This window comes from Pan paniscus, chromosome 7 (assembly GCF_029289425.2).
Source record: "Pan paniscus chromosome 7, NHGRI_mPanPan1-v2.0_pri, whole genome shotgun sequence".
NCBI lineage: Eukaryota > Metazoa > Chordata > Mammalia > Primates > Hominidae > Pan > Pan paniscus.
The window spans coordinates 67,078,159-67,104,819 of record NC_073256.2 but is presented as its reverse complement, the minus strand read 5'-3'; the positions used below and the strand labels follow the sequence as shown (position 1 = coordinate 67,104,819).

General features: G+C 38.6%; 1 protein-coding gene across 1 annotated transcript in view; it reads left to right on the top strand.

Annotated features, from left to right (window-relative positions):
• PXDNL (peroxidasin like) overlaps positions 1-26,661 on the top strand; it is a 348,918-nt gene that overhangs the window by 203,634 nt on the left and 118,623 nt on the right. The window contains exons 9-12 of the mRNA XM_024929820.5: positions 7,570-7,739; positions 11,251-11,517; positions 15,931-16,047; positions 17,887-18,045. Coding sequence (XP_024785588.5) covers positions 7,570-7,739; positions 11,251-11,517; positions 15,931-16,047; positions 17,887-18,045 — 713 coding nt within the window. The remainder of the gene's footprint in view (positions 1-7,569; positions 7,740-11,250; positions 11,518-15,930; positions 16,048-17,886; positions 18,046-26,661) is intronic.

Genomic DNA, 26,661 nt, shown 5'->3' with positions numbered 1-26,661 from the left:
GATTCAGTTTGCTAGCATTTTGTTGAGGATTTTGGGATTTATGTTTATCAGGGATACTGGCCCATGGTTTCCTTTTTTGTTGTGTCTCTGCCAGATTTTAGTATCAGGATGATATTCACTTCATAGAATGAGCTAGGGAGGATCTTTCTTCCTTGACTTTTTAGAATAGGTTCAGTAGAATTGGCACAAGCTCTTCTTTGTATGTCAGGTAAAATTTGGCTGTGACTCCATGTAGTCCAAGCCTTTTTTGATTGGTAGGATTTTTATTACAGATTCAATTTCAGAACTCATTATCATTATTGTTATTATTATACTTTAAGTTCTGGGATACATGTGCAGAACGTGCAGGTTTGTTACATAGGTATACATGTGCCTTGGTGGTTTCTGCACCCATCAACCTGTCATCTACATTAGGTATTTCTCCTAATGCTATCCCTCCTCTAGCTCCCCACCCCGCGACAGGCCCTGGTGTGTGATGTTCCCCTCCCTGTGCCCATGTATCAGAACTCATTATTTATCTATTCAGGGTTTCAGCTTCTTTCTGGTTTAATTTGGGAGGTTGTGTGTTTATGGGAATTGTCCATTTCCTCTTAATAGACTCTCTGGTCTTTTGTATTTCTGTGGGAATTGTTGTAGTATCATCTTTGCCATTTCTGATTGTGCTTATTGAAACATCTCTCTTTTTTTCTTTGTTAATCTAGCCAATGTTCTAGCAATCCTCTTTATCCTTTCCAATAACCAACTTTTGGTTTCATTGATCTTTTGTATGGATCTTGTGTGTCAGTTTCATGTTCTGCTCTGATTTTGGTTATTTTATTTTTAAAAATTGATTTTTTAAAAAATTAGAGATGGGGTCTCACTCTGTCACCCAGGCTAAATTGTAATGGTGCAATCATGGCTTACTGCAGCCTTGACCTCCCAGGCTCAAACAATCATTCCACCTCAGGCTCCTGAGTAGCTGAGACTACAGGCACATGCCAGCACACCCAGCTAATATTTTCATTTTTTGTAGATACAGGGTCTTGCTGCATTGCCTAGGCTGGTCTCAAACTCCTGGGCTCAAAAAGTCCTCCTGCCTCAGACTCCCAAAGTGCTGGTATTACAGGCATGAGCCACTGTGCCCAGTCAGTTATATTTTTTCTTCTGCTTCACTTTTGGATTAGTTTATTTTAGTTTTTTTTTTTTTTTTTGAGTTCCTCTAGATTGTTAATTTGAGATCTTTCTTAACTTCATGTAGGCTTTTAGCTTTATAAACTCTCCTCTTAACATTGCTTTTGCTGCATTCTAGAGATTTTGGTATGTTGTGTTTCTATTTTAATGAATTTCAAAGAATTTTTTGATTTGCTTTAATTTTGTTGTTTACCCAAAAGTCATTCAGGATTAAGTTGTTCAATTTCCGTATTTTGAGAGATATTCTTGGTATTCATTTTTTATTTTTATTACACTGTGTCTGAGAGTATGGTTGGTATGATTTTGATGTTTTTGCATTTATTGAGACTTGCTTTATGGCTAAGTACATGGTCATCTTCCATGTACATATGAGAAGAAAGTATATTCTGTTATTATTGGATAAAGTGTTCTGTAGCTATCTATCAAGTCTGGTTGGTCAAGTGTCAAATTTAAGTTCAGAATTTCTTTGCCTTCTTGTTGAATTGAACTAATTATCATTATGTAGTGCCCTTATTTGTCCTTTTTTTTATAATTGGTGGTTTAAAGTCATTTTATCTTATGTAAGAATAGCAACCTCCTACCCTTTTTTGTTTTCCAATTACATGAGAGATCTTTCTCCATCCTTTTACTTTGAGCCTTTGAGTGTCATTACATGTGAGATGAGTCTGTTGAAGACAGCAAAAGATTGGGTCTTTTTAAAAATCCAACTTGCCACTCTGTGCCTTTTTAATGGACCATTTAGACTATTTACATTCAAGGTTAATATTGATACGTGCTGTTTCGATCTTCTTGGTTAGCTCGTTGTTTGGTAGGCTTGACTGTGTAGTTGCTTTATAGGGTCTATCTATGGGGTATGTACTTAAATATGTCTTGGTGATAGTAGGCATCATTCTTTTGTTTCCATGTTTAGAACTCCCTTAAGGTCCTCTTATAAGGCTGTTCTAGTGTTAACCAATTCTCTTAACATTTGCTTGTCTGGGAAGAATTTTATTTATCCTTCACTTATAAAGTTTAGTTTGGCTGGATATGAAATTCTTGGTTGGAATTTCTTTTCTTTAAGTATTTTGAGAAAAGGTCCCAAATCTCTTCTGGCTTGCAAGGTTTCTGCTAAGAAGTCTGCTGTTAGCCCTATGGGGCTCCCTTTGTAAGAAATCTAACCCTTTTTTCTAGCTTCCTTTAAGGTTTTTTTTTCATGTTGACCTCACAGAATCTGATGACTGTGTGTCTTGGGGGCATCTTGTGTAATATCTTGCAGGGATTCTCTGAATTTCTTGAATTTGCATGCTGATGTCTCTATCAATATTGGGGAAATTTTTGTGGACTGTATTCTCAGATATGTTTTCCCAGTTGTTTACTCTTCTTCATTTTCTCTCAGGAATGCCAATGAATTGTAGGTTTGGTCTCCTTATGTAATCCCATATTTCTCAGAGATTTTATTCCGTCTTTTTAATTCTTTTTTCTCTCTTTTTGTCTGACTGGGTTGATTCAAAGAACCAGTTTTTGAGCTCTGAGATTCTTGCCTCAGCTTGGTCTGTTCTGTTGTTAATGCTTCTAACTGTATTATGAAATTCCTGTAGTGATTTTTTCAATTCCAGAAGTTCAATTTGGTTCTTTCTTAAAATGTCTACATTATCTTTCAACTATTGAGTCATTCTATTGGCTTCCTTGGATTAGGTTTCAACTTTCTCCTTATCTCATTGAGCTTCCTTGCCATCCAGATTCTGAATTCTATGTCTGTCATTTCAGCCATTTCAATCTGGTTAGGATCCATTGCTGGGGAGTCAGTACAGTCATTTGGAAGTAATAAGATGCTCTGACTTTTTTAATTGCCTGAGTTCTTGCGCTGATTCTTACTCATTTGAGAGGGCTGGTGTTCCTTTATCTCTTTGAAGTTGCTGTCAGTTGTATGGGGCTTTTTGTTTTTATGTTATTTCCCTTGAGGTTTTGACTGCGGTGTATGTTGAATATCGTTGAATGACTTTGCTTCTGTGTGCTTTCTGAATATCAAGGCCCTGTGTGGGAACTTAATTTGTGGCTAGATTTTTGCATTGTGTTTCATGGGTGATATGTGCTGAAAGAATTTTTGTTTGGTGGTGTATTTCAGGCTGCAATTCAGTAGATGGTGCTTAAGAGTAAGGGCTGACAGACTCTTCCTCAGCTGTGCACTTCTTTTGTATTTCGGCTTGTTCTTATTTGCTACAGTGCTCTGGGGGTGGGGGAGACAGGAAGTGAGAGATATACTTCCTTGCCAAGTCTATTCCTGGGCCTTGGAAGACCCTCCTCCAATCACTGTTGACACACCTACATTTTCTTAGGCCCAAAGGGGCCCTGACAGGCTGTGCTACCCTCACTCTTAGGGGAAACCCGAGCCAAAGGATAGCTTATCAGGAGACTTGCAGCTCCCTAGGGGCCCACTGGTCCTCTGTGCTTTGTGATATGTCTATGGGTGGTGTGTTTGTGTAGGAGGTCAATGGCAGAGGACCCCAGGCATGGTGGAGTTGTTTTGGCTATGCAGTTGGTGTAGTGCCCACGGCTTGGGTTTTTTGCCCAGCAGATGGCTGTAGGGACTGCCCAGCCTGTGCTCCTTTGACTAGGTCTCCTGGTGGCTGCCCTCTAGCTTACTCCATCTGCTGGTTTTATCCCAAGCCTTCTGCACCCAGATCGCTGGGCTGTCAGGTGTTTCAGGCCATGGAGCTCCCTCAGGCAGAGGCTGTGGCTAGCAGAAAGGTCACACCCTTCCCATACTAGCCCTGTGGCGGGGAGGCACACCCAGCTCCTGTGCCAGAACACAAATCTGCATTTCACTCTTCTCAGTGTTCTGAGATTGGCAGTTCCTCCTCTGCTCAATCTCTAGTCACAGATCTCAGCTTGATATCCTTCAGCTGTGTGCCTAGACCCTGGGAGGATGGGATTGGGCCTGTGGTTTTGTCCTTTAGCCCTTTGGGGTCTAGCACTGGCTGTGCTGGGGAGGCTGTAGTGCTCTCAGGCTGCTGGCAAAGCACTCACCCTGGGTAGTGGAGGCTGTGTTGTATGCATGCTCTTATGGGAGCAGCCGGGTGGGTGCCTTGGGAGGGTCCAGAGACAAGGGAGCATGCAGATCAGATTGGTCCTAGTCCTGTAGGAAAGGCAGCCCTGCTCTATCCCAGCCCAGCAGTCAGCAGGGGCTGGAGTGACTCAGAGCAAGATGGAGAGCCTTGGGGCATGGGCACCTATGGTCACATTTTGCTGGAGTTGCCCCATGTGTAAAACCTGGGCTCCATGCAGGCTCAAGCTCTGCCTCTGCCTTCTCTCCGGCAGATCCTCCGCCAATTAAAATGTCTATGGGGGTCGTGGGATCTCTTGCAGCTAGGATCCCAGAGGTCCATTGTGGGGGTGTGGTGCCCTGCAGTTTCCTTCACTCACCTCTTCTTTAGGACCTGATCAGGACTAGGAACGGGTCTTGGCACTTGGCGACTCTGTGCAGGCTTCCCAGCTTCCATCCTATTCAGCCTCAGTGGCTGTGTTTCCCCTCTAGCAACTCTCAGTGTTTTCCCTCAAAAGATCTGTTTAAAGTGTGATGGCTTTTTCAATATTTTGGCTTCTCTTGGCGGGAGAAGGGCTTCCTGGCTGCATCTAGTTGGCTGTCTTCCACACTTTTCATAATGTTGAGGTTTAGCTATGGAAATTTAGGCCATTCTAAATAAATTCATATTCTAGTAAACATGGTAAATATGATTGATAGTTCCAGTAGATTATAAGCAAACTTTACAACTATACTATAATTTGTGGTTGATGATGGTTTTGTATATGGAAGATTTTTTTTTTTTTTTTTTGAGACAGACAGCGTCTCACTCTGTTGCCCAGGCTGGAGTTCAGCGACACAATTATAGTTCACTGCAGGCTTGAACTTCTGAGCTCAAGCAATCCTCCTACCTCAGCCTCCAAGTAGCTGGGACTACAGGCTTATGCCACCACATCTGGCTAATTTTTAGATTTTTTTGTAGAAACAGGGTCTCACTGTGTTGCCCAGGCTTGTCTCAAGCTCCTGGCCTCAAGCAATCCTCCCACCTCAGCCTCCCATAGTGCTGGCATCACAGGTGTGAGTCACTGTGCGTGACCATAGAAGATAGTTTTAATTTGTGTGGTGATAACTTATTTGTCAATATTTCTGGTATCTAGCTACAGCACCTAGTTCTTAGAAAGCACTTAACAAATGACTGTTGTAATGAAACACCTTAATAGAAGTTATTTGTATGTCTTTATTAAATCAAATATGTTTATTTGTACATTTTCAAGGAAAAATAGAATATCTTCAGATATATTCTACCTCTGCAAACCTTTGTGTTTTTACATATGATTGCTATTTGCATCAAACTGACAATGTGAATGGAATATATTGAAACATGAAGACTTTGATTTTTTGGGAAGGAACATCATGATTCATGAGCAAACAAGTTTTATGAGCATAACGAAGAGGTTATGGACAAAGAGGGAAATTACTAGGAAAAGGAATGATGCATTTTGAATTTATGGGTGTGATGTGCTACTGCCTGTTTTATATCATTTTTAACATAATGAATCCTGGTGAATTCTATTGCATTGTGTAGCCAGATGATAGATAGCACATACACATCTGGTAGCCTTTGAAATTTTGGGCTGCAAAGTTTTGGAACAAAATTCCAGGAACTTAAATCACCTTCTGAAAAATGTGATTTCATCATTTGTCATATTCCTTTGCAAGTAGTCTTATTTGGGTTCAGTGTTAGATAATTTTAGAATTGCATTTAAAATAATTAAATTGCTTAATACTAAATGAGCCCCTTGAATGGGGAACTTTAAGAAAAAATATTATTTCTTGAACTCCTGACCTCAGGCGATCTGCCTGCCTTGGCCTCCCAAAGTGCTGGGATTACAGGCATGAGGCACTGCACCTGGCCTTGAAAAAACATTCTTTCTGATGTTCGTTTCATGCTACTTACACTGAGAAACTTCACAGGCGATATGGATAGGAGCATCCAGTTTCTCCTTTTCTTGCCTTTGTCTTGCATTGCTGGCTTTTCAAAAGCATGCCTGTTTTTTCTGAAACTAATCTGTTCAAAAATGACAACTCGAATTTCTTTTTTGGCTAATTGGTACTTCTTCTTCACATTGGGTTTTTTCACCCAATAGCTGAAGAAGATCAGATTGTCTCCATCTTTCCTGCCTTCACTCTGTGATTCCGCTCTAAAACATAAAAGTCAAATATGGCCATTGTCTGTTTCTTTATTATCTTTCACAACAAAAAATGGTTAGATAAGAATGACAATTTATTCATCTCTTTAACAAACTTTACTGTTTTTACCTATGTGGGAATAGGCTGTTATTCTTTAGTGTGGGTACATTTTGAAATTAGTGGGAAAATGTTTACCTGGCTTTATAAAACAAATACATGAGTTAAAGGGAGAACTATGGAATTCTCCTAATGGACTTTTTCTTTCTCGGGGAATGATGTTTTTGTGGGTGACACCTAGTCGGTGTTTAGAAAATATGTATTGAGTGATGAAGATGGAGGAGAGTAGATTTCCTTTATCTATGCCTAAAACGTTCATTAGTACTAAGTATACACATGTGAAAATCTATATACCTTCTCATACATAATCATTAAATATTTTTAAAGGAAAAAAATCTTTGCCAGAAAAAAAATCTGTAAACATTTCTAACATATGTTTCTGTGTCAGTAGCTTTGCATTTATTGTTAAAAATAACTCATGCAGACCCTCCCTTTCTTACGATTATTGATGTGATATGGTGTTGCACATCTGAACCTACTTGCACTCAATGGATTATGCACTTAATTGATAAATGGGACTTTTCTAGTATATCCAAATGGTGCACATCAGAGAAGGTGGCGTAATATTCAACAACTTGGTAGGTTAGGTGTGTTATTTATTGCTCAGTCATATAATTATACTTGGCTTTGAGCCCGTGCTGGTTTGAATAGGAATTTTTTTTTACACTTTAACAAAATATGGATGAATACTGAATGACTCATGGAAGGAGGTAAAAGGATTACATATTACCATCTGGTGATTTCTTTTCTGAAAAGTGGGCATTCAAATATATAAAAATGTGCTGAAGTGTCTGTCATATGGGAGCGCTTGCTTCAGTGTCTAAATTCATGCCACTCAGGAAGGCAGAACATCTCAACCTCATTTCCCTCTATCAAATGTTGACTCAGTGCCTTTGTTCAGGGTGTATTCTTGAAATAGGAACAAGATAACTAGGATTTAAAGTGAAATAATTAAAATTATTCAGATAAAATAAATGTAAGAAATTTGGTAGACATGAAACATAGCTATATAGTACTATATTCTCAGTCTTGTTAAGAGTTTTAAACATGAATGGGATTAAATAATATACATGTATAACATATATTTCCAGCCACTCATTGGATTTGGAAGATGATACTCGACTTAATGTGTTTGATGATGGCACACTCATGATCCGAAACACCAGAGAGTCAGACCAAGGTGTCTATCAGTGCATGGCCAGAAATTCCGCTGGGGAAGCCAAGACACAGAGTGCCATGCTCAGATACTCCAGTCTTCCAGGTAAAACTGTTATTTTCTAGTTCTATCAATTATCTGCACTGGAAAATGATCTAATATTGCTGCTTTAGAGTATGTAATGCTTCAAAGTGAAACTATTCCCATTGGCTGTGATTTTTTAAATTTCATTTTAGAGAAACTAGAATTTTTTCTCTTGAAGTTTATTTTAATTTCCTGCCTTAGTTCCTTTCTGGTACAGCACACTGTGGTTCCAAGACTTTTCTATTCTCCTTTTGATTCCCCATCCAGCTATCCAGCATCCTTATGCAGAGTGAACCAGTGTTACTTAGGCAGGAATATTACTCTTTTCAGAAATTCATTCAATCATTCATTCATCATGAATTAATCCAACACATATTTATTGAATGCCCACTGAGCTAGCTATTGAAGATTGCATGGTTATCAACCACGTTCCTTATTCAACTTTCCAGGGGCTTTGCTTTGTCATAATTTCAGTGGCTTATATAAACCAGACATAATGACTGCAACAAATTTTCATTAATAGCATGTTGACATGGTGGAAATACATTGTCTCTCACCTTACTGAGCCCATCATCTATTAGATGATAGCCATAATTCAAGAAATAAGTTTTATGATGTGTAAGGAGAGGGAGAGAAGCATAAAGGACAGTTGTGTGCTGGTAAATGTTTGTAAATTGGCTCTGAGGAGCAGGGAGCCCTGATTTGCAGCATTTGTCAGTATCTGTTGTATAAATAATCTCACCGTGGCCAATTCCTAGTTACCGAAATGATATCACTGAATGTGGAGTTGGGAAGAGATGCACAGAAGTTCATCATAATATAGCATTTCTAGCGTGCAGACACAGTAGGCATAATAACCCTGAGACTGAAGATAATAATAAAATGTAGTAAAAAATAGGGATGAATTTGTTAGTTTTGATGTTAATAAAATTTATTTGATTGTAAGTTTACTTAGTTAAAATTTTAAGAATGGCTTTGTGTAGCAGTCAGCTTGCAGAATACTGAAAATTTGACAACTGGCTCTCCAGAGCCGGCTCCAGCCCATCCCAGTGGAGGGGAGCACTTGGAGGAGCAGCCTTGGAGGATTGCATTCATTCAAGTCTTCCCAAGAGCATTGACCTTTAAGTTGAAAGCAACAACAAGTGGGAGAGAGCCAGAGAAGTAGGGCTGAAGCATCATTTCAGGAGAAAAGACAGCATAGGGAAGACAGAGCAAGGCATATTCAAGAGATGGAGATCCTGGAGCATACAGAGGAGAGGCTGGGAATGACACGAGATTTGGTGAGGTATAAAGTGGGGTCAGATCACTCAGGCTACTCATGACGCTACACTGAGATGATCAAAATTAGATTTTTCTTTTAGAAAAATATCTCTGGTGGCAGTTCAGAGAACAAACAGGAGGGCATGGTAAGATAGGCATGTCAGGATGAGGAAGTCTGCAGCGGCAATTGCCGCAGGGCAGAAGAGAGCTGGTGGTGGCATGGATAGGGCAGTGGCAAAGTGAATGGAGGAAATTGCAGTGAATCGAGGTTTTCCAGGAAAAAAAGACACTTGAGTTGGCGATTGATTGAATATGATAATTCCTCACATAGTTTCCAAGTAATTTCTTTAAAAAAAAGTTTGTAGAGACAAGGTCTCACTCTGTCACCCAGGCTGGAGTGCAGTGGCATGATCATAGCTCACTGCAGACTGAAACTCCTGTCCTTAAGCGATCCTCCTGCCTAGGCCTCCCAAAGTGCTGGGATTACACCAAGTAATTTCTGATTGAAACACCACTGTCTCCTTCCAAAGCCTCCTTCCCTTCTGCCTCTAGGTCAAGTCTGACCCTGCACACAGGAGCATTTCTACTTTGAGAACATGACTTCCTCTTGATCCTTTCCTAATGTCCTCAATTCTCTTTTTAAATCTCTTTTGCCTGCCTAAAATGTGGTGTGTCCTCCACTCCCTTTCTCTAGTCCCCCGTGCCCTAATCACATTTTTTTCCTCTTCCATCTGAGCTCTTCCCAAACTTTCAGCTTTCATACTTCATGTAAAATTTATAGTCTTTATTGCTCAGATCCTTCCTGAGATTTCAATGGACATTGCCAGGACTTTGTTTTTATCTTCACATGGAAATCTTTACATCTGTCAAACACATTTGCCCACACAAACCCACAGCATCCTGTATTTGCTATCTCTATTGGTATCATTACTCTCCTCCAGTAACCTCCGATTCACCCTCTAGTGCTACTCCTTCTTCCACAATTCTCTAAAAATTTAGTTCCATGCATGCATCAGATTATCTCCTTTTCCAGTTCTACTGCCACTGACTTACCTCGGAACATTTATTTCAATTATTATAATAACTTTCCCTATACTTTCCCTTACCTCTTGCCAGAATGTTCTCCTATCACATTTACACCTAACTCTGAGACAATTCTTTCCGAGGCATGTTGTGGTTTTACAGATGATGTGTTCTGTCCTCTGTTCATGCAGCTAGAGTAGGAGCATACAAGGAGGAGTGTGTTTGTTCATCTCTGTATCTTTCCAACATCCAGCATGTTACTAATATACTTAAGACACTCGATATTGTTAGGAATTAAATTGAACATTTATTGTTGAATTGGATTAATTTAATTTATTTCCACTCTCCAGAATATGTTCGTCTCAGGAATGGATGATCCCCCCTCCCCAAACTTAGAATCAGTCATTAGGCATTTTTAACACCTTAGCAAATATTTAATTTTTGCTTGAGATTCCCAGAAAACAGAAACTCCTATGAATTTGTAAGAGTGGAACTTCTTATATGAAAGTCTAAATTTTCTATTTACATGGATACTTGATGAATCAATTTATAATACGTTTAGCTGAAAGTAACTGAAAGCTTGGCTAGATATGGCTTAAACACATAGCTTCTATGTGTGTGTGTGTGTGTGTCTGTGCATGTGCATTTTAATTGTATGCCACAAGTAGGACAAGGGTAGCCTGTCACAGAGCTGCCACATTACCTATAGTGAGCCAATAATATTCTTCTTTCCGCTTTTTGATCTGCTTTGCACATAGGTTTCTTTATTCCTCATAATTTTCACCTCTTAATCACAAAGTGGCTCCTGTAACCCAAATGCATTCCTGCCCGAATTCCAGGTAGCAAACAGGAAGAAGAAATGACTACTTAGACTTAGCACTTTTATTTATTCCCAGTGACATGTGCCTAAACTGTGTTTAAAAAAATGTGAGTATTCTTAAGAGGAAATGTTTAAACATTTAGCCCCTAAAATAAGGAATATGTATTGGGTAGGTGCTTTGCAGTATCTATAATACATCGTGATATCAAGGCAAGCAATCTTTTTAAAAAAGTGTTTACTTACAGCAAATCCACATTTCATTATTTTAGATTTAATTCTCTGGGAATTAAATGTATATATATATTTGTGTAATATTTTAGTTTAAAGGCATTTTGAAAATGACAATAATCTTAAAACCACAATGCAGAATAAATAAATCTTCCTAACTGCTACTTGCTGGATTTTGTTTTGTTCCCCCTTTACCATCAGCCAAACCAAGCTTTGTAATCCAGCCTCAGGACACAGAGGTTTTAATTGGCACCAGCACAACTTTGGAATGTATGGCCACAGGCGACCCACACCCTCATATCACTTGGACCAGGGACAACGGATTGGAGCTGGATGGATCCAGGCACGTGGCAACGTCCAGTGGACTTTACTTACAGAACATCACACAACGGGATCATGGTCGATTTACCTGTCATGCCAACAATAGCCACGGCACTGTTCAAGCTGCAGCAAACATAATTGTACAAGGTATGGGAGCAGAAGGTCATGATTGAAATGTTCCTCCTGCCACACTCAGAAAATTATTTTTCAACTTAAATAATGTCATGTACATCAGTGGAGAGATATTTTTATTTGCCAATTATTTTTTGACACAATAAGATTTTCAAAGCTAATCTGTTTCAAGTTAAAAGTTGTTTTTTTTCTTTCCTACTTCAATCTTTATCCAAAGGTCAGACTCAACCATTAGCAACAAAAGAGATGGAGTCATTAATCTGGAAGGAAACTGTCAAGAGATATTTGTGCTTGAGAATATTTTACAGATACAGAAAAGACAGTACAGATATGAAAGTGAAAAGGCTGTGCCCTGTGTTCATAGTCACTTACCAAACTGTCTACTCAACAGAGCTTGAGGACATGCTGAAGGCTCCTACGAGGCCAGGCTGTGTAACAACAGCAATAATAAAACTATTCTGAATCCAGAAATTAATTTATATGCATGGGCATGCAATCGTGTTATAAAGAAGGCACATTCTTCTTTGTACTTTGGTTCTCAGCCTGGGGTAGCCCCTTCCTTTCTGGTGTGTGTGCGTGCATGTGTGTGTGTGTGTGTGTGTGGATGTGTTTGTGTGTGTGCGTTTGTGTGTGTGCATGTGTGCTTGCATGCCATCTTCCTGTAGGGTTAGAGTTTAGTAAACAGCAGAATATAAGTGCTATTGGAGTCATATCAAAGGTTCAGTTTTTTCTAAACTAGTTTTTCATCAGTTGACGAGAGTACGGTAATTTACATGATCCGTTTTAGGGGCTTCCTGATATGTGCATATTTTGATTGAGTTAAGTTTCATTATTTTAAGATTTGCATAGGATGTTATCTACCAAAACACTGAACCGTGTGAAACATAGAACAGAGAAAAAGGGAAGTGGCCAGCCTAGTGCAGTGCCTGGGTTGGGAGGGCTTCAGAACAGTGAGCCCCAGTGACCCCCAAGAGTGATCTTGGCCCCCACAAAGCACAAGGCTTCCTCCAGCCTAGTCTTCCTGCATTCAGAGAATGTTTTCTAAATTGAACTGTTTAGCATCAACTCCTTAGTAGCAATAGATCAATACTTTCTTGTTCCTATTTACATGTCTCAGGAAAAAAAATTGTGTTTTTCCCTAGAACTGCTAATATCCCCAAAATACTTTCCTTGCTCTAATAAGAAGGCACAGAAATGAAATATTTTCTTGAGGTCTTTGGTAACTTCTGGGGGAAATTACTTTTAAAGGACCCCAACATTATTTTTAAACTTTTAATATGTTGAGATTGAAAAATGCCTTCAAAGAAACTGTGTTTGGGCTTTGTTTTGCTTACATCATTTTGTGTTCAACGTCTGTTTTTTAGAAACCTAATGCCTGATCACTTTCACACTTTAGTGGTTGCCTGTATTCCACACTGTGCTAGGCTTTTGTTTCTCAGCTTTTTCCATGTACTTCCTTTCTATGCTTCCATCTGCCCATCTGCGTCAATCATTGCTTAACAGAACTCTGGTAACCTTTACCATCCTGCCTATTTCTTCTACCACAATATGCTAATGATTTCTTGTTGCCAGTGAGTTTGCACTGAAATGGCCATCTGCTTGTCCTTTGTTATTTGTGACCATGTACTTGTGTCACTTTTGGATCTGTGTGCCCATATTTTTAATTGATTTTGAAATGGTCCATTAATCATTCTATACATTTATTTAAAAGGCTGATTTTATTTGCCTAATCATAGATTAAACATTTTAAGATGTATCCTTTTGTGTCATTTTAACAGGTTTCTATCCATGTTCTTGATCTTTTAATGTCTGTTTAAACTGAGATCACAGTTACCCACAGATAAACTTCCTTTTTTAGACTGACTGGAACAAATATAAATAATAAATAAAATGACACAAAAAAGCTTCAATGAAAGATATGAATCACAGTGTGGACATATAGGTAAAAAGGCCTATGGTCATCAACAGTGTAAATCAAAATGCTTTGTGTGTGAGGCAGCACCTTAATGAGTAGCCAGAATTTTAGATTTTAATAAAATAGCAAAACACTTCATCTTGGCATGTGCTATTTTAGCACTGGAGGTGGGACTTAGAAGGCCATCATTTTAAATGGAAAGCGCAAAGATGTCAGCTTCATCATTCCTGTCTAATTATTCCACCTTCTCTGCCTGCTTTGGTGGTGTTCATAATTTCTTCATCGACCTAGCAAGCTGCTCATTTTAGTGTTAGAAACAAATGTAAATTGACTATTTTCTTAAATGTTTTCTATGCTTTGCTAAGATGTGGATCTTGGGTTCTGTTAAAAGTGAGAACACGTGAAGTTTAACAATTCTTTTCACACAGACTTGGCTAACCGTGAACTTTAATTATTATTAAAGTTATTAAATGTTAATATTTTAAATAATTAAAATAAAATTAAATTTTAATATGTTAATAATTATTAAAGTTATTATTATTCAAAAGTTGAAATCAAATTTCCCAACACTAGAACCAGGACTACATTATTTCTCTTAACTACTACCATCTTTTGTTATATAGCTCTTTTACTGTGTCATGAATCTATTTTTTAATGTAGAAATATTTTTGTTCTTTTTAAGTTGTTCCTAGTAATTTTGGGAGTTAGTGTAATGTTCTGGAAAGAACATCAGGCTGGGGGTTGAGCGGCCCAGATTCTCTACTATCTTTTCTACTTATTAGTTCTGACTGAGAGAAATTCAATCCTACCTCCCAGAGTCTGAATTTTCTCATCTGTGCAGTGAGGAGCCTGAGATTGCTGATTTGTGGGCTGTTTTCCAGCTTGACTTTTCTAGAACTCTATTACAAATAGCTTGCAGGCATTCCTGAGGGTTTCCATGAATTTGTGTGACTTGGAAATTTATTTTATACCATATTTAGTCCAGCACCTTACTAAGAATGGATGAAGACTTTAAAAAACTCTTTAGTACTTGCACACAGTATGAAACTTGCAACAAATACACTTTGCCAAATATTATTTACTTTATCATGTTTCTTGTATTTCCAGATGCAGGTGAAAAGAAGGGAGTAGTAGGAATTGTGCAAAAATCTAACAAGGCAGAGAAATGATTTGTCAAGTTGTCAAAGGCATTTGAACCAGAGTGACTCCATCTTGAATGAGGGCTGGGTAAAATGAGGATGAGACCTGCTGGGCTGGATTCCTAGCAGGTTTAGCATTTTTAGTCACAGGATGAGATAGGAGGTTGGCACAATATACAGGGCACAAAGACCCTGCTGATAAAACATGATGCAGTAAAGGAGCTGGCAAAAACCTGCCAAAACCAAGATGGCGATGACAGTGACCCCTGGTTGTTCTCACTGCTCATTTTATGCTAATTATAATGCATTAGCATGTTACAAAACACTCCTACCAGCACCAGGACAGTTTACAAATGCCATGGCAATGTCAGGAAGTTGCCTTTTATGGTCTAAAATGGGGAGGAACTCTAAGTGCTGGGAATTGCCCACCCCTTTCCAGAAAACTCGTAAATAATCCACCCCATGTTTAGCACATAATCGAGAAATAACTGTAAGTATACTCAGCCCAGCAGCCTATACTGCTTCTCTGCCTGTGGAGTAGCCATTCTTGATTCCTTTACTTTCCTAATAAACCTGCTTTCACTTTACTGTATGGATTTGCCTCATATTCTTTTTTGCACAAAATCCAAGAATTCTTTTTTGGGATCTGGATTGGGACACCTTTCCAGTTACAAAGTCATCTGCAAAAGTTCTTTTGATCACTTAGGCGTTACTGGGGATCATTGCGCTCTTCTTAAATGGCCACATTGATTTATTTTTTTATTCAATCAAAGAGTCACGGACAGAATCCCTTTTCAGGAATGGCATATGCAGCTATTAGCTATTTCTTATTTATACAAAAGCAATAATACAAAATCTGAATATTTGGAACTCTGAATTTTGACATAAATATGACTTTTTCAAAAGTATAATTTCAAGTGTTGCAGGAACATTAATCTTAAGGAGCTTATTTTTCTTTCTGAAATCGAAAGATCAACTCGTTTCAAATTTTATTGTGCATGTGAAAGTTTGGAGAATACGGTTTTGTTAATAGTTTAAAGTACAATTTGTAGCTTTAAATATGTTTATCACATCTACTAAAATGATAACCAATATGATTCAATCATGGGAAACAGCTGCCGTAAGATTTAGAAATGGTTTCTTCTTGTTGGCTACTGCTGTTTTGCTTTGCAGACCAGATGTGTGTATTTCTGGCTTCCTTGCAAACAGGCACAAACATACAGAAGCACCTCCACACTCTTTATAACCTTGTTTATATATAATTGTAAACAAATTCTGATCACATGACATATTTGAAGACATTTTCTTTTTTCTATTGGCACTGAAAATTTGTAAAATAATTTTCAATTTTGATGTATGTTTCATTCTCTTTAGCTCCTCCACAATTTACAGTAACCCCCAAGGATCAAGTGGTGCTGGAAGAACATGCTGTAGAGTGGCTCTGTGAAGCTGACGGCAACCCACCTCCTGTTATTGTCTGGACAAAAACAGGTATTAGAACATCTGCAGGTAATTGTGGGGAAAAATAAGTGCCTGCTTTTGTGGATAGTAAAAAAAAATAGTTTAAATTAATTATCGAAGGTGTATCACGGACATGAAAAAATTACACAGAAAATAATCTTTGATCTAAATATGACATCATCATAATTTTCGTGGTGTTTTGAGTTTTGGCATTTGAGTGTGTGGCCTTCCTGAGATCATCCCCTCTGGGACTCGGTTTCCTGATTTTTAAAATAAAATTACTGGAAAGCGTACAGTTGTTTTGTTTGTTTGTTTGTTTGTTTGTTTGTTTTGAGACAGAGTCTTGTTCTGTCGCCCAGGCTGGAGTGCAGTGGTGCAATCTCGGCTCACTGCAAGCTCCGCCTCCCGGGTTCACGCCATTCTTCTGCCTCAGCCTGTAGTTGGGACTACAGGTGCCCGCCACCACGCCCGGCTACTTTTTCTGTATTTTTAATAGAGACGGGGTTTCACCGTGTTAGCCAGGATGGTCTCAATCTGCTGATCTCATGATCCGCCCGCCTCGGCCTCCCAAAGTTCTGGGATTGCAGGAGTGAGCCACCGCGCCCGGCCGCAAGTGTAGCAGTTTTAGACATTTCTTTTTTAGTGGGATAATTTTCTTCTAGTACAAAATGAAATCACAAGTGAAATGAAATCCGAAGTGAAGCTCCAAAAAAGAGCTGCTGTTCCTGAAGTGTGGGTGGTGGGGCGTGGGCCTGGCAGGCAGGATCCAACCCCCTATGCCCCACCAAGGGGCCAGACACTTACAGGGAATCTGGGCACATAACAGAACAGGATTGACGATTGGCTGGATGAGAGCTTGTCTAAGATTCCTCCGGGCTTGGGAATCCTACTTTCCATATTAGTTCAGGTACGAAATAAAATTCAAAATCTGCATTTATGAATTTCTTGTCTTAACATTTTTGCTCTATTCTTTATGAGATTAGTTGATAGGAGGTAGACTTTGGAACCATAAAGCCTTGGTTCACATCTCCACTCCTCCATTTGCTTGTCATGTGACCTTGAGCAAACCTGTTAACTGCTGTTTGCCAGAGTCTTTGTTGCTGTGTTGGGGGTGATGACGTTTCCTACATCATAGGGTGGTTGTGGGGTTTGATTTGAATAATTTATACTCTTCAACATTTAGAATAGTTGATGGCACAGTGTGTGTACGCTCAATAGGGTTAGCTATTCCTTTTTCCATCTGTAACAAGACATTCAATAAGATACAAGTTTTCCCTGAACTAGTTGAAAATTATAATCTCATTTAATTGTTAATGACCATAAGAGTAAAGTGTTAAGAAGGATTCAGAGGTTCATATAAGCTCAGCAGTGCAAAGTACAATGGCCTCTGGTTGACTGTGTAGATTAACAGCATGAATGCCACAAAATCACCATTTTTGATATGCTGCCTCTGCATTTTAAATGTATTTTAATCACGTTATTGTATTCCAAATATTGCATACACATGATAAACAACTGTCACGAAGATATCTGAAAATCAAATTTAAGAATCAGATTGGTTTTGAAATTTGCTTTCTGATTATAGTAAGGCCGAGGGGCACAAACATGAAGATTAAAAATTCATTAGGAGGCTGGGCTGTTCTGGTGACAGATGAGAATTCCTTATGATACAGTGGCAGAGTTTCGGGGACAAGCGGCATGGGGGTGCTGTGTTTCTGGGGTTGCAATCCTAGGGAACAACGCACACAGTACACCCTAGCACCGAGAATTTCCTGAAAGACAGGCCTCACCCTTTACCCAGGACAGCCAGCAGCTCTGGCTTTCAGTGCTCTGGGCCATGAAGAATACTTTCTTTACCTCTTTTTGCAGGAGGGCAGCTCCCTGTGGAAGGCCAGCATACAGTTCTCTCCTCTGGCACTTTGAGAATTGACCGTGCAGCACAGCACGATCAAGGCCAATATGAATGTCAAGCAATCAGTTCGTTGGGGGTGAAAAAGGTGTCTGTGCAGCTGACTGTAAAACCCAAAGGTAATATATACTGTGATTCATATTCACATTCTGAAGTGTGCCCTCTGCCTGTGTCTTTAACACACCTGACAGGGATCTTATGACATATATGACTATATATATATATATATATATATATATATATATATATATAGTCATATGATCTAAGAAATGCAAATTTGATATCTTCTTCCAATCAGTCTTTTATATAACTTCAGTTTTTAGAATTCTATTTTCATTCATACTAATTATGATTATGTTTTCCTTAAAAATGCCATTTCAGGTTTTCTTAGAAAAATTTTTACAATTACTATGATTAATTAGTCCTACTTGCCTAGACTGTCTTACAAAAGAATGCAGCTTCTCGGCCTGACGTGCTGAATCTCACTCTGACACTGAAGTATGTTTTATGCTGAGTGGTATTAGGAGTACAGTGAAGACACTCCCCTTCAGACTCTTCATGTGACAACTGTACTTAGGTTTATCCTACATAATATATATTGTGGAATGAGATTGTGTTATTTATCCATAATTTATTGTCAACTGATATATAAAAAGGGAAAAAAATCAAGATTTGAATTTTTAAAGATAATTCCAATATAAAAATGAAAAATGGTTGTTATTAATTACTACTGAAATTTTTTCTTAGTTTCTGGCTTATGGTGAAATGATGGAACTTAATTACAAAATGCATAGCACCTAAACTGCGTTTTCAGCACTGCTTTACATTTTGATATAATTTCCTAAGTCTCTCCACAATTTGCTACAATTTGTTCTGACATATTAGATCTCAATTCAGAGGTAACATATATTGATGAGAGCACAGGAGAAGGAAAAGCAAAGCTCTGCTGCATGCATCAACGTAGGTGTGAGAAGAAGCATTGGGAATGCTGACATGTTCATGATGCCTGAACACAGATGAAGGCCTACACTGAGCTACTGTCTACATATGGTCTGTTAGCAATTACTTTCCCCTTATATTTTAGACATATTAAATGTTTTTTTTTTAAAGGAAGTTGAGGTTCCCTTATATTTTAGACATACTAAATGTTTTTTTTTTTTTTAAAGGAAGTTGAGGTTCTACGAGGGGGAAAAAGGATTGTAGGGAAGATATGAAAATAGCAACTCAAACGAGTGGGAAGATTTGAAAATACAGTTGTGGAAAGGTGTCAGGCTATGACGTGCCCTGGCAAACCTTTCTGTCTAAGAGGAAATACCAAAAGCTTGTCTGCAGAATGTTTCAAACTACTTTTGAATTGGTGTTCAACTAAAATCCAAAAATTAGGTGGTATTTACATTATATCTTTTAAAATGGGACCAATAGTAAGTCCACACATATTATTAAAACCAAATATGAGGTAAGGACACTAAAGAGCCTCATCTTGATTTTTCCCTATTGCCAAATCCTTTCACTTGACTTGCTCCTGTTGATGCTTTAGATCTCAATCTAGAAGCCACTTCACTTCCCTACGGAGGCTTCCTCGACTCTCTAAGACCACTGTAAGTTGCCCCTGTTGAAATTAGTGTTAGAATACACCATTTAATCTAGGAGTTGACATTTGTAGAAGAATTTGATAAATCTACCACATATCCGTAGGTGAGAAAATACCACTAGCAATTGGCATGAATATGGAAGCAAACAAGTGTTTTAGAGAACAAAGGGCCCTAAGTGTAGCACCAGATTTTGTGAATGGTGGCAGGTGAGAGCCATATGGAAGGAGTTAGTTGGGATTGTTGGTTGAGTTGGAACACACCAGATCTAGACTTCAGACTACAGAACTATTGAAAGTCTTGATCAGATCGATTATTCAGAATATTCATTAACCTGGGGCGAGCGTGGTGGTTGCTCACACCTGTAATCCCAACACTTTGAGAGGCTGAGGCTAGTGCATCACCTGAGATCAGGTGTTCGAGACCAGCCTGGCCAACATGGTGAAACCCTATCTCTACTAAAAATACAAAAAATTAGCCAGGCATGGTGGCATGTGCCTGTAGTCCCAGCTACTCGGGAGGCTGAGGTGGGAGGCTGAGGAGGGAGAATCGTTTGAACCTGGGAGGTGGAGGTTTCAGTGAGTCAAGATCATGCCACCGCACTCCAGCCTGGGCAACAAAGCAAGACTCCATCTCGAAAAAAAAAATAGAAAAATAATATTTGTTAACCTAAAGAGGATAGGAGAGGTTGGAATGGAGAAAAATGAAAGTCAGAAACCACTGGAGCTACTACTGTCACCAAGTGATACGTTATGAGATCTATAAACTAGGATCACAATGGTGGGAATGGAAGAGTGAATTAATTCAAGAAAAAGTATAGCAGGTTGAATCATTTTATCTCTGAGATTATGAGGAATATTTTCACCCCCCAGCACCTGCTCCCAGTAATACTTTGCAGAACCTTCATCTGTTTCCAGCTAGGAATCAGCTTCCTTAACTATATTTTGGGCATATTGCACATGAATTTCATGTGCTATGACAGTCTTATTCTGCCTAAGGTGTCTTAGTGTTGAATTTCCTTCGGGTATTAGGTGTTTTTTTTACTATGAAGAATCAAATACTATTTTATTTAAGGAATGTTCTCTTGAATTAATTCTTTTAATATCACTTCTGTCTCATTATTTGTTTCTTTTTGGGGAACCTCCACATTTTGTGTATGTTGCAATACTTCTGAAAGTGTGTTCTGTGGTTGCTGGTTGAGGGAGATCCCGAGACCCTTGAGGGGGTTTCCTAGGTTAAAACTTTCTCATAATAGTATCAGTAATTTGCCTCTTCACTGGGTTGACATTTGCACTGATGGTGCATCATGGTGGGTAAAACTGCTGGAACCTCAGCCTGAACCAAGACAGAGGGTGCCAAATGGTAGGAATATATCATTATATCCTTTGTTTGTAGCAGAAAGTAAAAAAGAAAAGTAATTTTACTTGATGCTGTTATTGATGAAACAGGGGGAAATATTACTTTTATTAAATCTTGACCTTTACATACATATACTTTCAGTAGTTTGTGTGATAAAGGAAATTGTCAAAAGAAGCTACCTAAAGTTAAATGATGAGTAAAGTTAAATGATGAGTTACTGGGTGCAGCACACCAACATGGCACATGTATACATATGTAACTAACCTGCACATTTTGCACATGTACCCTAAAACTTAAAGGATAATAAAAAAAAGCTACCAATTGTCAAATTTTGATATAGCATAAAAGAATGTTTACAGTTATCTGAAAAATCTTTAAAAATACTCCTATACTTTTAAAAACATGTCTTTGTGAGGTAATACTTTATTCATAGACTTCAACCAAAACAACTAATTGTAAGAGATTGAATTTGAAAGCAGTTCTTCTACTACTGAGATTTGTAAAACAATGCTACTCTACTCACTACTTTTTTGTAGAAAATATAATTAATTTTCATAAAAACATGTTATTTAAAAATGCTGAGTTTATAATTGTAATTTTAAAATGAACACATAAATTTTTAAATTCTCAGTTTTAGTTCCCAATGCAGTAAGCATAGCTACATGTAAGCCATGTAAATAAAAGCTCTTAGTGCTTGTCAATAATTTTTAAAAGTAAAGGGTTCCTGAGGCCAAAATGATTGGGTGCACTCATCTGTTGATCTTCTTTGCCCAATTTCTAGCTCTCTCTCTTTCTCTTCAATCCCTTTTAGCTCTTTGTTTTCAGAGCATTATGCTGGCTTTTTTCGTATCTGTCTTCATATCCCTCATGTGTTTTTGACAGTGTCTTTTCACTCCAGAGATGCTTCTAACCCTTACTTATGCATTTTATTTTTTCCACTAGTATTTTGGATAATTATATGCAAATATTTGTAAGCAATGAATAAAATTAGTAATTTTACAGAAAAATGTAACTAGTGAAAATTTATGTCAAAAGAGAGAGAAATCTAAACAGAATGTTACAAGGAGAAAACAAGTTGCCAGAGATCAGAGCAGAACAGATACTCAAATTATGACTCTCTGGCATGGCTGTAGAGGTTGTTAATTATTCCACGTGTTAAACCTGTGGAAGAGCTACCTTTACTAAATCATGTGGTCAGGTGCTTTTCCAGGAGGAACTATCATTCCTTTAAATAACATTTCCAATGTTACTTAAATTGCTTAGAGGATTAGAAAATAATTAATGCCATAAGGTATTTTTTAAAAACAAGCATAATCTTGATAATAAAACTCTAAGAATTAATTAAAAATAAAAAAAGCAAAGCCCTCGCATATCCACATGAAAATCCAAAATGAAAATAAATAAATATAATCATAGATATCAAAGAATCCAGTAGCACATTAAAAACATTAGTGGTATTTATTCCAGAAATTTAAGAACAAAACAGTAGTAGAAAAGAATATATTTTATTAATTAACATATTTTATATTAACAGACTTAGGAAGAAGAATCATGAGTATTTCCATAGCTACTAAAAAGGCATTTGTTAAACATTCAACATTCATTCTCATCAAAAACTCTTCATAACATAGGTCTGAATAGATATTTCTTAAACATGATAAAATAGGTCTACTGAACTCATTAGCTAGAATCTTGCTTAATCAATAAATGAGATAATATTTTCATAAAGAAAGGAACAGACCAAAGATTTCTACTGTCATCACTGTCATTTAACATAGAGTTGAGTGATAAGTCATCAAAATTAGGTAAGATATGCAAGAAAGAATAACCAAGAAAATTCTGAAAAAGAACCAGAATCAAGGAGGGCTAATCATACTAGATACTGAAACACATGATAAACCTACAATAATTAAAACGTACCCAGATAGTATATTAGAAAACAATATGTAACCCACAAATCTGTTCCATTTTATCTGGGAATTAATGTGTGAAAAAGGTAGCATTTTTTGTCAGTAAAGAAAGCAACTCAATAATAACAGAGTTGGGAATAATAACTCAGTAGACATATGGAAGAGTGACCCTGGGTCCATGTCACATAGGTTTTGTTCTGGAGGTGTCCTTCCCAATAAGGGTACAGAAAAAAGGAGAAGAAAAGCCTGTTGACTGGAAGCCAGCAGTGTGGCGACCTCTCCTTCTGTTGCTTTGTGGCCTTACTTGGTCATCAGGGTGCTCTGCGTGGCCAGCCCCCAGGCTTCATGTGTGTATTATTCAGAGGCCATATTGAAGTCCTCCCAGTACTCTATTCCCTGATGTGGGACATCCAGCTCCAGCATTTGGTCTTTCAGCCAATCTTACCTCCTCTTAGAACCAACCCCAGCTAATAGGGTTTCCTCATTCAATGGACAGTCCTACAGGGCATTTATTACCTGAAAGATAGCTTAAGTCACCATTTTCCATGGATACCACTAACCATCACAGTGATCAAGCTGTAATCATCACAGTGATTTATCTGTGTACCAGTACTTAGGGACTTCAGAAAGTTCATGGAGAATGTATATTAGGAAAAAACTGTGCATTGATTTCAATTTTTTTTTGCACTAAAATAAATGGGCACTGACTTGTTATAGCATATCACATTGCCATGCTGCTCTGTCTCTCAGCTCTGCCTTTGCTTTCTAGTTCTCTGCTGCTGTTCACCTCTACCATGTCATCAAGTCCACTGACCAAGCAGACATCTAACTAGGGAAGTAAATGCTAGTCTCCGCTTCTGTGTGACACTTTCAATTTGAAGGGAGGCAACTCTCTTCTCCATATCCAGGAAAATGAAGGGCCTTGTATTAGTCTGTTCTCCTGCTACCATGAAGAAATACCTGAGACTGGGTAATTTATAAAGAAAAGAGGTTTAATTGGCTCACAGTTCTGTATGGCTGGGGAGGCCTCAGGAAACTTAACAATCGTGGCAGAAGACACCTCTTCACACGGTGGCAGGAGAGAGAATGAGTGCCAAGCAGAGGGCGAAGCCCCTTATAAAACCATCAGATCTCGTGAGAACTCAATATTACTAGAACAGTATGGCGGAAACCACCCCCATGATTCAATTATCTCCACCGAGTCCAGCCCTTGACACGTGGGAACTATTACAATTCAAAGTGAGATGTGGGTGGGGACACAGAACCAAACCATATGAAGTCTCTTCCCCTCAGCACTGCACTGCCCAAAGACGTGGGTCCCTCTCTCCCACAGTCACCTGGACAGGCTCTGGATCTGCTCAGTAAGCCCCACAGGGGAGAGGCAGTGCGATCCTGCTGGCCCTCTGCACCTCATGGCTGGGACACATCTCACTCTTCTCCCTGTGCCATAGGCCCTAGCAGCAACACTAAGACAGCTGGAAAAGCCCCCTTAATACCCTGCTGTGTTTTCAGGCCCTTCCTGGTCTCAGGTATTTCTCTGTGTCCCAATTCAGACTCAAATGTGTAATTTCCTTCCTAGATAGATACTTTAGCTATTTTTTAATTTTAAAATATATTTTGTAAGCAGAAGGTAAATATTGAATAAACGTGCACCATCAGTCAGTAAGGGCAACATGTGTTGTGAGCTATGTAGAGTGTTGTGGGATAGCTGCAATGTGGGAGAGCTTTCATGGATGGTGTGGACTCATTCATGATATTTCACTGGTAATATCCCCAGAGGTCACTGCCACATGAATTATTATTATTATTATTTTTCAATGGATTTTTTTAAATTTCAGTAGGTTTTGGGGGAATAGGTGGTGTTTGGTTACATGAATAAGTTCTTTAGTGGTGATTTCTGAGATTTTGGTGCACCCATTACCCAAGCAGTGTACACTGTACCCAATGTGTAGTCTTTCATCCCTCACCACCCTCCCATCCTTTCCCCCGAGTCCCCAAAGTCCATTGTATCATTATTATCTCTTTTCATCCTCATAGCTTGGCTCCCACTTATGAGTGAGAACGTAAGATATTTGGTTTTCCATTCCTGAGTTACTTCACTTAGAATAATAGTCTTCAATTCCATCCAGGTTGCTGCAAATGTCATTATTTCATTCCCTTTTATGGCTGAGTAGTATTCCATGGTGTGTATGTGTGTGTGTGTGTGTGTATATACATACATATATATATATGTATATCTGTCTCACAATTTCTTCACCCACTTGTTGATTGATGGGCATTTGGGCTGGTTTCATATTTTTGCAATTGCAAATTGTGCCGTTATAAACCTGCATGTGCAAGTATCTTTTGGTGCAATGACTTCTTTTCCTCTGGGTAAATATCCAGTAGGGGAATTGTTGGATCAAATGGTAGTTCTAGTTTTAATTCTTTTTTTTTTTTTTGAGATGGAGTCTGACTTTGTCACCTAGGCTGGAGTGCAGTGGTGCAATCTTGGCTTACTGCAACCTCTGCCTCCAGGGTTCAAGCAATTCTCCTGCCTCAGCCTCCCAAGTAGCTGGGATTACAGGTGTGTGTTAACGTGCCTTGCTAATATTTATATTTTTAGTAGAGACAGTTTTTCGCCATGTTGGCCAGGCTGGTCTCGAACTCTTGGCCTCAAGTGATCCACCTACCTCAGCCTCCCAAAGTGTTGGGATTACAAGCGTAAGCCACCACACCCAACCTGTACTGTTAATTCTTTAAGGAATCTCCACACTCTTTTCCATAGTGGTTATACTAGTTTACATTCCCACCAGCAGTGTAAAAGTGTTCCCTTTCCACTACATCCATGCCAACATCTATTTTTTTATATTTTTTTGATTATAGCCATTCTTGCAGGAGTAAGGTGGTATCACAGTTTTGCTTTGATTTGCATCCCTCTGATCATTTGTGATATTGAGCATTTTTTCATATGTTTGTTGGCCCTTTGTATATCTTCTTTTGAGAATTGTCTATTCATGTCCTTAGCCCACTATTTGATGGATTGTTTGTTTTTTTCTTGCTGATTTGTTTGAGTTCCTTGTAGATTCTGGATATTAGTCTTCACTGGATGCATAGATTGCAAAGATTTTCTTCTATTCTGTGGGTTGTCTGTTTACTCTGCTGATTATTTCTTTTACTGTGCAGAAGCTTGTTATTTTAATTAAGTCCCATTTATTTATCTTTGTTTTTTTTTGCATTTGCTTTTGGATTCTTGGTCATGAAGTCTTTGCCCAAGCCAATGTCTAGAAGGGTTTTTTCCGATGTCATCTTCTACAGTTTTTATGCTTTCAGGTCTTAGATTTAAGTCCTTGATCAATCTCGTGTTGATTTTTGTATAAGGTGAAAGATGAGGATCCAGTTTCATTCTTCTCCATGTGGCTTGCCAATTATCCCAGCACCATTTGTTGAATAGGGTATCCTTTCCCCACTTTACGTTTTTGTTTGCCTTGTTGAAGATCAGTGGGCCATAAGTATTTGGCTTAATTTCTGGGTTCTCTATTCTGTTCCATTGGTTTATGTGCCATTTTTTTTTGATGGAGTCTTGCTCTGTTGCCCAGGCTGGAGTGCAGTGGCACAATCTCGGCTCACTGCAAGCTCCATCTCCCAGGTTCACGCCATTCTCCTGCCTCAGCCTCCCGAGTAGCTGGGACTATAGGCACCCGCCACCATGCCTGGCTAATTTTTTGTATTTTTAGTGGAGACAGGGTTTCACCATGTTAGCCAGGATGGTCTCGATCTCCTGACCTCATGATCCGCCTGCTTTGGCCTCCCAAATATGTGCCTATTTTTATAACAGTTCCATGCTTTATTGGTGACTATGACCTTATAGTATAGTTTGAAGTCAGGTAATGAGATG